The sequence below is a fragment of the Zalophus californianus genome, chromosome 8 (genome assembly GCF_009762305.2).
Source record: "Zalophus californianus isolate mZalCal1 chromosome 8, mZalCal1.pri.v2, whole genome shotgun sequence".
NCBI lineage: Eukaryota > Metazoa > Chordata > Mammalia > Carnivora > Otariidae > Zalophus > Zalophus californianus.
The window spans coordinates 124,564,598-124,580,484 of record NC_045602.1 but is presented as its reverse complement, the minus strand read 5'-3'; the positions used below and the strand labels follow the sequence as shown (position 1 = coordinate 124,580,484).

The following is a 15,887-nucleotide window of genomic DNA, read 5'->3' as shown; positions in this document are numbered from 1 at the left end:
GGGCAGCAGGCTTTTGCTGTCCCTAGGGGTGCTCTTGCCTCCTGCATCCTGGCCGGCTCTATGAGCCCCTCTTCCCCTGCTCTGCTGCACTGGGGAGCACCTCTTGCGCTCGGAGCTGCGGGCAGGTACTCCCCGTGGGTGCTTACCTCTTGTCCTGACTGCCGGGCAGCTCTGTCTTCTGTTCTGGCTTCCCTCTCCCCTGCTTTGCATATGGCAGCCAGAAAGAGCTTTTACACGGTGCCTCTTGGTCCAGAACCCGGCAGTGGATCCCCCCCGGCACTCCCTGACTTTCTTGGCCTCCCCTCTCCCCCACGAACCTCATTCTCCATATCAAGCCAGTTCCCTCCCTGCTGCCTGACTCTGATTCCTCTGCCCCCCGCCCTTCTCCGTCCTCCCTCCTTTCCCCTGGACGGCTCTTCCGCCCGGCCCCTCCTCCGTCCTTGTCTCCCGCAATCCCTCTTCTCAGGCAGCCTTGCAACCTGCCCCCGTCACTCCCACGGCCCAAGGAAGCCACTGTCGTCACCCCCAGCTGCCTCTAGTTCTTTCTCCAGCCCTCTCTTCCCTTTCAGGGGTGAAATTCTGGAAAGGAGAATCTACACTTCCTCCATTTTATTGCCTCTACTTATTTCTTACCCCATTCCAGCACGGATTCAGGCCTCTGGAACATTTCCTGTAGGACAGTGGTTCTCAACCGTGGCTTCGGGTATTGAAAACCAGCAACAACCCCATGCCCAGGCCAAAGGACTGTGACTTCGCAGACTAGGGTGGGCCCAGGCGCAGGCGACTTTCCAAAGCTTCCCAGGTGCTCCTAACGGGCAGCCAGGGCTGAGCACCTCTCCTCCGGCCCCTGAGCCCCGTGGCCTTAGCCCCAGGGACGTGTTTCTGGTCTCCTCTTGCTTGACCTGGCAGGACCCGACCGTACTCCTTTCGTGTACCTGCTCTAACAAGTTACCACACACACTGGGTAGCTTAGAACAAACAGAAATCTTCCCATTCTGGAGGTCAGAAGTCCAACGTCAAGATGTCGTTATTAGGGTCACACACCCTCTGAGAGAGCCGTTTGTTGCCTCCTCCAGCTTCAGGTGGCTCCAGGCCATGCTTGGCTCGTGACCACACAGCTCCCTTATGCCTCAGTGGTCCTGTTGCTGCCGCCTTTTAGGAGAGTTTCGCTCAAAACTCTGCCTCCCTCATAAGGAGATAATCCAGGACAAACTCCTCAAGACTTTAAACCATTTTTTTTTCCTCTCCACGGGAGGTAATACAGGTTCTGGGGATTTGGATGTAGACCCATTTGGGGGACTACCGTCCCATTGACCCAGTGGGCCACCGCTCCTTGCAATCTGACCGTCCCTTGCCTTTCTGCACCCCCCCTTCCTGGCTTCCTGCCCCTCTGGCAACTCCTCTTCGGGGTCCCCCTCTCCTGCAGAGCCACTGGGTGCTGGTGCTTCTGGAGGCTTCCTCCCCCGCCCCTTCCTTGACCCCACTCCCTGGGTGAGCTCATTCAAGACCTCGGTTTCAGCTGTCCGTATTCCTACTTGCATTGCCAGCCTGGGTCTCTGAGTGCACTAGAACTTCCCATGCATTGGCTCTGTCCACTTACATTGGGACGGTTCAGAGGCATCCCAGCTGAGCATCCCTAAGATCAAACTGACCGTGTCCCTCTCCCTGCACCCCTGCCCCTCCTTCCCCCTTAGCACTTGGGCTTCTTCCTGGATGGCGTCCAGAGTGTGGGAATCACGACCCACACCCACCCATCCCTACACTGAGGCATCCTCCTTGACCCCTCTTTCTGCCCCCGTGCCCCCTTATCTGTCTTGCCACCCTGGTCCAAAGCACCATCCTCTCTCATAACCTGGACCTCAGTAGCCTCCACCTGCCCTTGCTCTGAGCCAGCCTTGCTCTCTAGCTGGCTTCACACCCGGTCCTGGCTTCTCTGTGCTCTCAGTTAAAATGACTCCTTCTGGCCTGGGTGGCCCTGCAGCCTGTCCAGGCCCACGACCCCTCCCTTTTCAGAGCCGGGTTTCCGGCCCTCTCCTGCACCACCGGCTCGCCTACCACATGGCCTTTGCACGTCCTTTTGCCTCTGCCTGGAATGCTCTTCCTGCCTTCCTCCTCAGCCTGCCTTTTCCTGGTTGGTCCCTCTTCGTCTTTTGGATCTTGGCTCAAGCTCTGTTTTCTGCAGGAAGCCACGGTTGGCCCTTTAGCTGGGTAAGGTCTTTTGTTTGTTATTGCTTTTGTAGGACAGTGCCTCTCAAGGAGTTGGCTTGGCTTGTGATTGTACATTTGTCACTGACATTACTTACTGCCTCTTCCCTGGCTGGCCCATAAGCATCACAGGAACAGGACTCGATGCCTGGAGCTTTACTCTCCATCCCTAGCACTGGGCAGGGCCTCGACGGTTTGGTGAACGCAGGACTCCTCGCTGATGCCGTTTTAGCATTTGCTCCGCGCTAAGTATGGGGCGAGCCCACGACACGCATGAACGTGGTCAAGCCTCACAAAGCCCTAGGAGGAAGGCATCTTCTCCCTCTTGGACCGATGAGGATGCTAAGGCCCTGAAAGTGATGTAGCTTTCTCCAGGCCGCCAGGGAGTGAGTGGAGGAGCCAGCATTCCAGATTGAACCACAGAGTGTCCTCCCTCTCTGGCCAGATCCTCTGTCATGTGCGGGTTAAGGATAAACTCTGCAGGCTCAGAGAGGGGAGGGCCCCTGTCCAAGGTCACACAACTCCTTGGCAGTTCCCTGGGCTGGAAGCTTCAGTGTTCCCGATGCTGAACATTTTTTGAGAACGGGATGAACATTTGGCTAAGTGGGCATTGAACTTGTTTTGTCAGGGAATCCAACAACTCCCTTGCCTCTGAGCCTGGGGTGAGTGCCGCTGGGTCCTTTGCAGGCTGGGTGACTTCCAGAGCAGTCTGGTTGCTCGGACTTCCTGCTGGGATGCAGGCTTGGTAGCTCTGAGCCTGCTGGCCTCCTTGGGCCTGTAGCTCCCTGCCTCGTCAGGGCAGATACTTTCTCGTCCAGGTCCCCAAATTCCAGGAAAGGCCCCAACCTGGCAGATGTCAGTGGAGTTTTCTAGATCTCCCCCAGGCCCAGGGAAAGTCCCTTTCGCCCTGTCTCCCAGCACCTGTTGAGCTTAACAGCTCCTAGGAGATGCCCTGGTGAGAGATCGGCTGGGCTGCTTCATATAAACCCACTTGTCTACCTACACTGTGGGTTGTTTTTTTTAGTTTGTTTGTTTTAATCCTTACAGTTGTTCTTGGACAGGGAGGCAGAAATACCCAGTTGTTTGCAGTTGAGGAAACAGAGGGTCTGAGAGATCAAGTGTCTTGGCTGAGATCACACAACCAGTGAAGCGGCGGAGCTGGGAGTCCGGCTGATGGGCTGTCTCCAAAGCCCATGTCCTTAATCTCCTGGCTTTGTGTGCCGAGCGATGTTCATGGGGCCGTGTGTGTGTGTAGGAGATGATCACCCAGATGACTGAGTATCCAGTACCCTTTCTGAAATACTGGAAAGATCTTGTGTTGCCTCCTATTGATTCCTGAGAACTGTGCTTAACTAACACCTGCTTTTGAAAATGGAGCCTGGGTTTTTGAAACCCACTGCAGGATAGTCACGGGCCCAGGAAGTCTGTGGTCAACACTTTTTGTTAAAGTTGGGTTTTGTTTAGTGAGCTGGCAGAGAGTGGACTCTGCCAACATGGTGGCGCCGCGGCTGGCCTTATGTTTAAGACCACTGGCTTTGGGCTTGGGCTAGAATTCTTGTTCTGCCATTTACCAGCTGCGGTTAAGAACAGAGGTACTGCATTGGGTTCCTGCCTCTATGGCTTGCTGTTTGAACTCGGGCAACTTATTTAACCTCCCTGAAACTCAGCTGTGGTTGAACCTCTGTGGTCTTAACCGTGAAAGAGCTAGAGATGACTGTTAAATCCACCCCACCACCACCAGATGAGGAGGAAACAAGGTGGTGTGTATAAAGAACTTAGTGGAGTGTCTGTGGCAGGTGTCCAGTCAGTGGGACTAATGGTTATCATGGTCCTTCCGACATTCATGGGTGTTTGTTCTCTACCCACCGCCCCCCCCCCCTTGTTTCCTCTCTCTGCTCCCTTGCAGGTGGAACTGCATGTCCATCTAGATGGGGCCATCAAGCCTGAAACCATCTTATACTATGGCAGGTAAGTCCACAGAGAAGAGACCTTCCTCCCCAGCATTTGGGGACATGTGGGGGGTCCACGGTTCAACCCAGAAGCCTCTGGAGAATTCCAGGGTTGTTGTTCCTTCCTATATGCCCATGGAAGGAAGCCGGCCCCCTTGGCCAGAAGAAGGTGGTCTGGAGAAATGGCAGCCCCTCAGCTCTGAGCCACAGACCCACAGCCCAAGTCTGCTGCTTTCTGTGCTTCTGACTCTTGTCCTGCTGCCAAGTGAGCCAGGAGGAACTTGCCCCACCTTACATGCAGGTGCATGTGCATGCACACACGCACGGGAGGAGGCAGTTCCCGGGGTGGAACCAGTCATCGTGTTTTGACTCCGCAGAGAGCCTGTGGCAGAGGCGAGGCCCCTGCACGGGATGCTAGGACCCTTTGCTGAGCATCTCTGGTGCGGGGCTGAGCCCTCTCCCGGAGTCAGCAAATTTAACCCCTCCGCAGAGGAGGAGGGCACGGCTCTCCCCACCTCACCGAGGAGAGCTGGGGGCTCAGAAAAACAAAGGCGGTTGCCTGAGGCCACACGACAATAAACAGAGCCTAGAGGTGACCCAGGGCCATCTCCTCTCCAAGGCTTTCCCTGTGTCCCCAGGGCAATCGCCTACTGGGGAATGTGAACAGGGGGCCCCTCCTCTGGGGGCCCTTCTTCATCAACCAAGTGAGAATATGCCTCCTGCCTGCTGGGTCCAAGGGTCACCAGTGCCGCCCAGTGAGGGAGGCCTACCCCTCTCTCCCCACCTCGGGGGCTCATGGTGGCCCCTCTCTTGGGTCCAGTGCTTAAGAGCAGGGACTTTAGAGTACAGTGGGTCTGGATTCAAATATGGGCACACCGTTTCCTAGCTGCGACCTTGGCCTCTAGCTTGCTGGGGAAGAATAGGGCCTCCCTCCAGAGCTGACCTAGGAGATGGGGGCCTCTGCTGCCACCCACCTCTCCTTCCACAGACTGTGCTCGTTACATGTTTGCTGGACACTCATTTCATTTGGAGCTGGAAGGAGTTCACCTCGCTCATTGCCGGGAGCACTTCCGCTCCAGGCCCAACCATGCGCCCTCCGCTCGGTAAGCCCCAGTCCCCCGAGTTCTCCAGACGCTGCTGCTTCGGAGAACTGGTGAGGCTGGGGAGTCTGTCCCCAGTTCTCAGGAGCATCTCCTCCTAGAGAGAGCTCTGGCAAGAACACTTTTCTCCACTCCGTTCTACTTCCACAGACCTCCCTCTGCCCTAGGAAGTTGCTACTGATCTAATTCTTGATTCTCTGACATCGTTTGTTAGCATTTACCGTGCACCACGAGGCGCTGCATCGGGGCTGACGTACTGAATCCTCAGGACAACTTAAGGGGTGGTAGTGTTGAGGCCCCCATTTTCTGGAGGAGGACACTGAGCCGTGATGGGTGAGGGGACTTAGGTAGTAAGCACGGGTGTGACCCCGAGTCCACACCCCTGACCATTACTCCTGCCAGCAAGAGGCTTGGTGGAGCCGTGCACGGAAACCACCTAGCTCAGGGCTAAGCACAATGTCCTCAAGGGCACTTATTGATGGTATTAATAAGCTCTGGCTAGGCGGGCTGAAGCTGTTTGGCTTTATCTCTGCTGTCCTTTGCCCGTGCCGAGTGCCAGTCATTGCCCCTGCGTCCCGAATGAGGCTGTTAGGGTGGGTTATCAGGCACCATGATGAGATCTCCTCTTGGGTGCTCGTTAAGGGGTCAGAGAGCACTTAGTAGTGGAGCAAGAAGGCAGGAGTTGGGGGCAGGGTGGAGAGAGGAGGGAGGGGAACCGTCCCTGGGAGGAGGCTGGTCGGATCTTCTGTTTCCCCATCACCTTGGCATCTCGGGAGCAGTCCAGGTGCCTCGGTGGGCCCATTGGGCAGGGGTGTTATGGGTACCAGCTCGAGTCTGAGCTCGAGGTCAGCAGGCAGGGGACCTGGTCAGACTTGGCTATGGATGCCCATAAACACACTGGAGGACTTCCTGGTGGTGGTGGTGGTGGTGGTGGGCTGAGAGAAGGAAGGAAGCCCCTCTCTCCCTCTGGCCAAATCCAGTGGCCCCTCTAATGCCTCTGTGATTTGGGCCTCTGCTGACTGTGTTCTTACCCACTTCTTCCCTAAGTTCCTATGATTCTGTCCTCTCCGGGGCTTCTGCCTCTCTCTCCATCTCCTTCATGAGCCTGTCCACTCTTCTGCCACAGCACGTTCTGAACCTGACCCTGCTCTCCTCCCTTCACCAGCCTGGCCTGAGCCACCAGCATCCCTCATCTGGACTATGGCAACGGCTTCCTGACTGGCCTCCGGGTAGCCACTCTGGCCTCCCCCGTCTCCTGTCCCCATAGTACTGTAGTCCGAACACTGCTCTTTTTTTTTTTTTTTTTAAGATTTTATTTATTAGAGATAGCGAGAGAGAGCATGAGTGGGGAGGAGATGGAGAAGCAGGCTCCCCCCTGAGCAAGGAGCCCGATGTGGGGCTCGATCCCAGGACTTTGGGATCACGACCCAGGCTGAAGGCAGTGGCTTAACCGACTGAGCCACCCAGGCTTCCCTAGAACACGGATCTTAAACCCTAGTCTAAAAAAAAAAAACAAAACAAAACCAGTCCCTCCCCAGCTCAAATCCTCCCACACTCCCAGCTTGCTCAGTGTCAAAGCCAAAGTCCATTCGTGGCCCTTAAGGACCTGCAAAGCCTGTGTTTCCTCTCTGACCTCTCCTCCTTAGTCCACACTGGGGGTTTCTCATACCTGCAGGACCTGGTAAACACAAGTTGAAAAACTCTCCCAAGGTCACGCAGCCTTTAAGGAACACAGCTGGGATTCAGAACCAGTCCATCAGGCTTTGGAGTTTGCTGTCTGACCCTGGACACATGAACCACCTTATTTTTCTCTGTACGCAGCCACCAAAGTGCTATCTGTGTTACTGACAAGGATGTGGAGGTCCTCAGATGGGACGTCTCCTCCCCTGAGTGTTCTGGCATGTACCGCAGGGGGATGGACTTCGAACTCCAGAGCCTGAGCTCTTCCTCCTCGCTGGGCTCTCTGTGGCCCGGCTCCTTGCAGACACGTCTCCGACCATGGCAGGAAGAGGGCTGGCCAAGGCCTGGCTGACAGGGGTGTGTAGGGAGCATCTGACGACCAAGCTCGGTCCCAGGGAGAGCCTGCTGGGTGGCAGGAGGACCCAGGGCCCTAGGAATAACTCCTCCTTGCTTCAGCTTGGTCTGAGCAGCTTCTGGAGGCCCAGTCCTATGTGAGATCCCGAAGAGTGTCTCATGCTGTTTGTTTCCTGCTGGGACCCCTGCGATAGCTCTCAGATTTGATAGCCAGGAGCTCTTAAATCTCTTCACGCCGCTCCCCTGCTTGAAATCCTTCGGTGGTTTCCTGGAGCTTTGGGGATAAGGCCCCAACTCCTACGAAGCTTCCACTGGGCTCTGCCTACCCTCTAGCTCATCACCTACCACTGACCCCACTCTGAACTCCAGCTGCCCTGCCCTCACCTTCTGTCCTGGCTTCCGCCTGGAGCCCTTTCTGTTCCTTCCTTCTCTCTTTTAATTCTAAGTGTCCCCTCTGACCGGCCTTCCCAGAGCACTCTGTGTGGCCAAGGATGTCTTGGTGGCTGACGAGGAGAGAGGCTGGAGAGGGTAGAACTAATGGGACAGACCTTTAGGAAGTAAAATAAGTGAGACTTGACTGGCTGGTGGGCAAGGCAGATGCAGCCCCGGGGAGGCTGCTGCCACAGGTTGGGCAGCCTGGGGGGTGGTGGTGGCGTGGAGCTATATTTGGAAGCATGAGGCAAGGAGGGGAGAGGTGGCAGGAGGTGGGGGGTCAGATGCCTGGTTCTGTCTTGGTCACTGCCATCTGTCCAGTGCCCGGGACATCGTAAGCCCTCAAGCAGTGGTGTGAGAGGGAGAGACCTCTGGATCTTGGGCTGAAAACCACGAGAGGGGAGGAGTTCATGTGGGCAGGGGTGTAAAAGGGAGGGTCTGCAATAATGGTCAGGAGGAAGTGGTGGTCGAGGGAGCTGGAGGAAGACCGTCCGGAGCCTCGCACATAGCGGGTCCAGCAGGCCCAAGCACGTGTGGCCACTGCGTCTGACCATGTGAGCACCAGAGCATTCCTCTGCTTCCACCACCGGCTCCCAGAAAGTTCTCCAAAACCCAGCACTTCACTGGTACGGGCTCTGCAGGGCCATGGTCACGGGGGATGTGGCCTCCTGAGGGGAAGGCTCCAGGGGCACGGAGCACTGCCCTCCGAGCAAGGACCGCAGCAGGGGTGTCCTCTCCCCCACCGTGTCCTGCAGGGACGGGGGCGCTGGCTGCAGGCTGGGGGGGGGGCACTGCTAGGGACTGGGGCCACCAGCAGGGAAGGAGGGCCTGTGTTGGGGGCTCCGGGGACAGGGGTTTATGTTGGGAAACATCGTAGTATTTTAGGGACTGAGGTCCTTGAAGACTTAGACACTGTTCGGTCAAGCTTCCGTGTGTCTGGCAAACCCCCTTCCATCCTCTGTTCTTTGCGGATAACCCGATGCTTGAACCTGATTGAATCACCTCATTTCTGAAATCATTGGCTCCTCTTTTTTATCTTCTACTTGCTGGAGTTGTTTCTCTGCTGTATTTTCCATTCACTTTATCACGTCCTGATGACTGGCCCCGTATTCGTTTAGGTTTGCAGGAGCCCTTTCTTACTCTCCGGGTCCCCTTTCTGAAAGGGATGTTCTGTTTCCCGCCCGGAAGCTCTTCTCCTGTGCTGGAGGCGCCCCACCGTAGGGCTTTTCAGTTTGCTTCTGTTCTCTGCGTTGTTTCCTCAGAGTCCCCTTTGTCTCCTGTTTCGTCCCTTCATGGTGGAAGCATTTCTTGGATGTCTGGTGTTCTTTGCCCCTTTTCTCTTCAGAGTGGGGAAACTGAGGCCGGGGCGACCTGGGGGTTGTGGTGGGGAGGAGGAGGCTCTGGCTGGTTCTGGGTCAGCCCCGTACGGAGGGGGGGTGGTGCTGTGGGGGGACAGGGGAGATGGCCCTGAGGCGGGTGGCCGGCGAGCCCCCCGCCGGACCCTCTCCCAGCGCGCGGGGCCACAGTCCTCTCTGCTGCGCTGGCCACGTGGAGGCTGAAGGGCGGAGGCCAGAAGTCCGGCGCCTGCCTCCGGCCGGGCCATTGTGGTGCTGCCGTTAGGGTGCTGATAACCCCTGAGCTGGCACACGACCAGCTGGCTCTACCCGCTCCGGGGCCGAGGAGGGAGGAAACTGTGGGCTTGCCCAGGCGGCTTCCCTGTTCCCGGACGCTGGGGTGTGTGTGCGCGTGTGTGTGCACATGTCCATGTATGTACAGACTCGAGCCCCACTTATCTCCCTTGAGGTTCCCTGGCTGGTCACGGCCTCGGGGACGGGGGGTAGGGGGTGGTGGTGCCGGAAGGATTCCAGCCCGGGTTCTATATGCCCCAGGCCTCCGTTTTCCCATCTGTTCAGTGGGAGGAGTTGGAGGAAGAGGTCCCTGGGTTTCCCGCCCCGGTCCCTGGGGGGAGCTCGTTGGGGGCTGGCGCAGAAGTAGCCCACCGGCCTCCCTGTTTGGTTCCCAGGAAGAGGGGGATTGCCCTCCCGGCTGAGACCCCAGGGGAGCTGCAGGACATCATCGGCATGGACAAGCCGCTCAGCCTCTCAGGCTTCCTGGCCAAGTTTGACTACTACATGCCCGCCATCGCGTGAGTCAGCCCCCCCCGCCCAGGCCCCGGGCGGCACTGTACCTGTGCGCGCCACCTGCCCTTCTGCGGCTCATCTTGTGGGTGCTTGTGTGACACTCTCCACACCTTTTGGGCCTTGACTTTCCCATCTGGAAAGTGGGTATGGTATAATGTCTAGAAATTTCTTCAACTTCTACAGGAGAGTAAGAGTGTGAGGTCAAGAGCCCACATCCTAGTGCCCGATTCATGAAATAACTGTGACCTTGGGAAAATTTACCCTCTCTGGGCCTCTGTTCCCTCATCCAGACAATGGGGCTTGTGATCCTACCCGCCTCCTGGGGCTGGAGTTTGGAATGGTCACAGCGCTGTCCTCAGCGAGCTCCCTCTTACAGTGAAGACAGTTGCTACGTCTCTGGATCGCCAGGCACAGCAGCTTTATATCCCCTTCTGTCCCTCCCTCCTCCACAGCAGAGTATCTTAGATCCGGGAGAGTGCGTGGGCAGCTCTCAGAACAATACTTTTTGTAGTTGCCGGCGGTCCTGCTAGGCAGACGCACTCCCCGTTTGCAGAGGACGAAACGAAGGCTCAGGGGAGCGTAGGAGCTTGCCCGGGACCACAGAGCTGGCAGGGGTGAAGCCCAGATCCCACCCTGAGGCCACCTTGAGCTTCCTGGCACGAGGCAGGGTTCCCCAGGGCAGGTGAGAGGCAGGCCTCTGCAGTCTGCTGCCAGAGCTCAGGAAGGGGAAGGGGCAAATGGGTGGGGGGCAGTTAGGGAAAGCTGCCTGGAGGAGGAAGCAAGGCGCAGGCTTGGGGATAGAGAAGGTGTAGATGTTGTCTAGAGGGCTAGACCGGAGGAAAGGTTTGGGGCATGTGCCGGGTTTGGGTTGTTGGAGGACCAGTGAAGAAGGTCTGGGAGGCACATGGAGGCCCTTGGCTGGACAAGTGGCAGGACAGGTAGGGGGAGTTCTGGGGAAGGAAGATGTGTGCCAAGGCTGCTTGCCGGAAGCTTTTGGACTCAGCCTGGAAAACACCGACCGTCCCCATCCCCATCCCCATCCCTGGCCCTGGTAAGCAGAGGCACTGACGCGCGCGCACGCCTCCCTGGAGGCTCCTATCTCCCCCGACACCCCCACACCAGAATAAACACACGAGTGGAGCTCCTGTACAGGCCAAGGCACCTCTCCCCTGTCCCCCCCAAGGCAGCTCCTGTCCCCCTGGCCACAAGACAGAAGATGCCCAGCTCCCTGAAGGTCCAAGATGACCAGGCTGTTCGGCATCATCTCCTTCTGAGTTGCTTGGCCTTTGGGGCTATGGCCCATAAGACTAATGTCCATATTACGCCCTTGCCACCATCCACAGGTGTCAGGGGAGAGCCCTTGTCCTCTGCCCTTACCCTTCTGCTCACTTCTCTCCCAACACACGGGCTTCCTGTGGCACCTGGGGCAACAAACACATTCCCAACCTCAGGTCCTCTGTGCATGCTGTTCCCCCTGCCTGGAATGCTCTTCCCCCTGCCTGGAATGCTGTTCCCTCTGCCTGGAATGCTCTTCCCCCTGCCTGGAATGCTGTTCCCCGTTGATGCCCCATAGCTAACTAGCTTCCTTGCCTCCTTCTCAGGTCTGCTCAAGTGTTACTTTTTCAGTGAAGCCTTCCCTGACTGTACCACGGAGAATCGTATTCCCTTCCGCTGTTTTATATGTGTCCATAGGCCCTTTCACCACCTAACCTACTGTAGATTGTATGTTTCACTTACTTACCTGTCTCTCCTGCTAAGCTGTAGGCTCCATGAGGACAAAGATTTTGTCTACCTTGTTTGCTATAATCCCAGTGCTGGTCACAGTGTGCAATGAATGCGTGCCACCGCTGTGGGGGACATCGGGCACCCTCTTCCTGGGAGGCCAGCTCCCCTGCAGCAGGTCCGAGGTCCCAGATCCAGGCCCTGCCCTTGCCAGCCAGGGAAGGCCACAGCTGCCCATCCTTATCCTCAAAAGCATGGTCTGTCCCGTGACCCTTCTGGGCGTGGCCAGTTTCCCCAAGGCCCTTCGCTCGCACATCCTGCATTCTGGTGACCCTTCTGTGTTCAGTCTTCATGGTGGAAACTTCCAGCTAGGCCCAGCTCACTGTCACTTGACCACCACTTAGTGTGGCCCTGGCAGGTTAATGTGTGCCTTGCTTCTAGAGCCAACACTCAACAACTAAAATACTTCAAGGATCTGTCTGTCCTACTCAGCACTGGCCTAGGTGAGCTTTATGAAGTTTAACATCTTTGTCCTCACAGTAACATTGGATGTAGGTGTCAGGGTGACTTAACCAGAGTCCTGCAACAGTTAAGTGTGGGAACCAGGATTCAGGAGTCCCGGGTTTCTCCCCCATCCCAGGGTACCCTCTGGATTTGTCTGTCTGTGTCCTTTCCTCTAACTTTTAGTTTTATTGGGGTATAATTGATAAGTAGAAATTATATGTGCTTAAGGTGTTTTGAACTACATATATATTGTGAAATGATCACCACAGTCAAGTTAACATATCCATCACTGCAGATAGTTACCTTTTGCTGTGTGTGTGTGTGTGTGTGTGTGGTGGGAACACTTAAGATCTACCCTCCTAGCAAGTCTCAAGTATATGCTACAGTATTGTTAACTATGGTCGCCATGCCGAGCATTCGTTCTCCAGAACTGAACTCTTACAGAGCTGAAACTCTGTACCTTTTGACCGACATCTCCCATTTCCCCCTTCCCCGCTCAACCTGCCTCTGACAACTATTGTTCTACTTTCTGCTTTTATGAATTTGACTATTTTAGATTCCACATGCAAGTGAGATTGTGCAGTATTTGTTTTTCTTTTTCTTTTTTTTTTTTTAAAGATTTTATTTATTTGAGAGAGAGAGAGAGAGCACATGAGAGGGGGGAGGGTCAGAGGGAGAAGCAGACTCCCCACTGAGCAGGGAGCCCCATGCGGGACTCGATCCTGGGACTCCAGGATCATGACCTGAGCCGAAGGTAGTCTCTTAACCAACTGAGCCACCCAGGCGCCCAACAGTATTTGTTTTTCTGCATCTGGCTTATTTCACTTAGCGTTAACGGCCTCCAGGTTCATCCACGTTGCAAATGGCAGAATTACCTTAAGCCTGAATGATGTGTGTGTGACATTTTCTTTATCCATTCGTCCGTCAGTGGACCTTTAGGTTGTAACCATGTCTTGGCGCTTGTAAATAATGCTGCAGTGAACATCGTGGTGCAGATATGAGATACTGACTTCATTGACTTTGGATAAAGATCCGGAAGTAGGATTGCTGGGTCACATGGTAACTTTTTAAAACATTTCTTGAGGCGCCTTCACACTGTTCTTTGCGGTGGTTGCACCAGTTTGCATTCCTGCCAGCCGTGCACAGGGGGCCCTGTTCTCGGCGTGCTCGCCAACACTTGGTGATTGTAGCCACCTTAACAGGTGTGAGGTGGTCTGTCCTCGTGGTTCCGATTTGCATTTCCCTGGTGGTTAGGGATACTAATCACCGGGGAAATGCACCGTTCCATAAAACTTTGGCCATTTGTATGTCTTTTGAGAAATGTTTATTTGGGTCCTTTGCCCATTTTTTGATCCAATTATTTGGTGTTTTTGCTACTGAGCGGTAGAATTTCCTCATACGCTTTGATCTTAGCCCCTTATCGGATAGGATTTGCAGATATTTTCTCCCACTCTGTAAGGTTGCCTTTTCACTCTGTTGGAGACTCCCCTTGCCGTATGTGCTTTTGTGTCTGATGCAGTCCCGCTTATCTTTGTTTGTTGCCTGCATTCTTGTATTTCTCTCCCCAACATTTGAGTGGCTGCCACATCCCAGGCTCCGTCCTGGGCTGAGGGTCCTCCTAGCCATGACAAGACTGATGTCAGGACCCTTGTCTCATGGAGACTGCATTCTAGTAGGAGAGATGAAAATTGATAAGCCATGCGATAATAAGGCCAAGTGGGGGTATGGGCCACGGTGGCAAAGCCCAGGGGAACAGGTAGAGAATGGCAGAGAAAGCCTTTTAAGGCAAGGTGGTCAGGGAAGTGCTCTCTGAGGAGGCAAGGCTGGAACTGGATTTAAATGGAGAGAAGGAGCATAGGACGATCCAAGGGAAGAGGCATGTGGGCTGGGGGAGCTGTGAATACAAAGGCCCTGACCTGGGAACACACTTGACTGTTCCTTGGACAGAAAGAAGGTTCTGGTGGCCTCATGGAATGAGTGAGAAGGAAGGTCTGGGGAGAGTGACAGGGGCCAGAGTCTACAGGCCTTGTGGGCTGGGCCATGGAATTGAGATTTCATTCTACGCAGTAGGAAGCCACGAGGATTCAGGGTGGAGGACCACTGTGGTTTGATTCACATTTTAAAAAGATTGCTCTAGGGGCACCCAGGTGGCTCAGTCAGTTAAGCGACTGCCTTCGGCTCGGGTTGTGATCTGGGATCGAGCCCCATGTCGGGCTCCCTGCTCGGCGGGGAGCCTGCTTCTCCCTCTCCCTCTGCTGCTCCCCCTGCTGTGCTCTCCTGCTCTCTGTGAAATAAAAATCTTAAAAAAAAAAAAAAAAAAAGATTGCTCTAGCCGCTGTGTGGAAAACAGACCTGTAGGGGCGAGTGTGTAGACACGGAGGTCTGTTTAGGAGGTACTTAGAACCTGGGTGGAGGGGGCAAGAATTGGCGTGTAGTTTGGAGGTAGAGCTGACAGGACCTGCCATGCTTCTAGGATCTTCTCCAGCAGATACCCAGAACTTGGGGCTGGGGGCCAGAAGTAGGTTTGATCTGCCACGGGTTGGGAACAGCCTTGTTGCTCCTGGAGCTCCAGAGAGACTTGGGGAAGGTTGTCCCCAACCCCTCTCTTCCCTTCCCAGGGGCTGCCGGGAGGCCATTGAAAGGATTGCCTATGAATTCGTCGAGATGAAGGCCAAAGAGGATGTGGTGTATGTGGAGGTGCGCTACAGCCCGCACCTGCTAGCCAACTCCAAAGTGGAACCGATCCCCTGGAATCAGGCCGAGTGAGTGATGCCTGGTGGGGTGGCTGAACCTGGGACCCAAGGGGTAGACTGTTGGGAGCCCCTGACCTAATCTTGCTCCCTGCTCCTGTCCATGGCCTCAGAAAGATGGGTTTAACTCTGTCACAAGAGACATGGTTCCCAGCCGTCACCTGGGCTTATTTTTTTATTTATTTATTTTTTTTACCTTTGGTAAAAGTATCTGGCTATGTCTTACACCTCCCCTCCACCCCCCATCCTGGACACAGGCCCACAGTCTAGGAACATGAACCCCCTTGTCTAGGGACTTCTAGGTGTCCCGTTCTAACCCTGTAACTGAAGTGAGTGTGGCCCATTCCTGCCCCTCTGCCTGGACCCCAGAGATCTCTAAGTGGTATCCGCCAACTCCCTTGCCCCCTTCCAGTTAGGACTCTGATAGCTGTGGATGCAGGGGAATCAGACCAGGCGGGCTTAGCAGCGCCCTCCATCCGTGGGGGAGGGCTGTGTCTGAACTCCCCACCCCAACACACCTTCCAGTCTGGAAGTGCCCAAGCAAGCTGGAAGGGGGTGTGTGCCAGGGCTTGGGGCCATGTCTTTCCCCAGAGGCGGTGGGGTAGTAGGGGCTGGAGCTGCTTCTTGAAGATTCTTTCTCTTCCCTTCCCACCCCTCCCCCTGGCATGTTCCAGTCCCGGGTCTGTCCTTTAGACCTTCCTTTATCTCTGGCCCATCTCTACTCCTCTCCCCACACAGAGGCGACCTCACCCCGGATGAGGTGGTAGCTCTGGTGAGCCAGGGCCTGCAGAAGGGAGAGCAAGACTTTGGGGTGAAGGTGCGGTCCATCCTGTGCTGCATGCGCCACCAGCCCAGTGAGTATGCCCTCAGCCCTGCCCCAGGCTGCCCCTCTGACACCGGCCCCTGCCTCCCAGCCTGGCCCTGGAGCCACATCTAGTCTCCCCATGCCCCCAAACCCCATGGTATTGGTGGAACCCATCAGCAGGACCTTGGGGCTTCCTGAAATCATTGGTGCCTACCCTGGGCAGGCTCAGAACTCCTGGCAGTAAA

The 15,887-nt window shown here is 55.7% G+C and overlaps 1 protein-coding gene across 5 annotated transcripts in view; it reads left to right on the top strand.

The window, feature by feature from the left end:
• Window positions 1-15,887, top strand: part of ADA (adenosine deaminase) — a 28,475-nt gene that overhangs the window by 6,534 nt on the left and 6,054 nt on the right. For 3 of the 5 annotated variants that reach the window (XM_027622015.1, XM_027622013.1, XM_027622012.1), the window contains exons 1-4: window positions 5,146-5,257; window positions 9,744-9,866; window positions 14,706-14,849; window positions 15,576-15,691. In XM_027622015.1, the coding sequence (XP_027477816.1) occupies window positions 5,157-5,257; window positions 9,744-9,866; window positions 14,706-14,849; window positions 15,576-15,691 (484 nt within the window). In that variant the 5' untranslated portion in view covers window positions 5,146-5,156. Of the gene's footprint in view, window positions 1-4,111; window positions 4,174-5,145; window positions 5,258-9,743; window positions 9,867-14,705; window positions 14,850-15,575; window positions 15,692-15,887 lie in introns of those variants that run through there. The other 2 variants (XM_027622014.1, XM_027622016.1) reach the window with 2 other exon arrangements.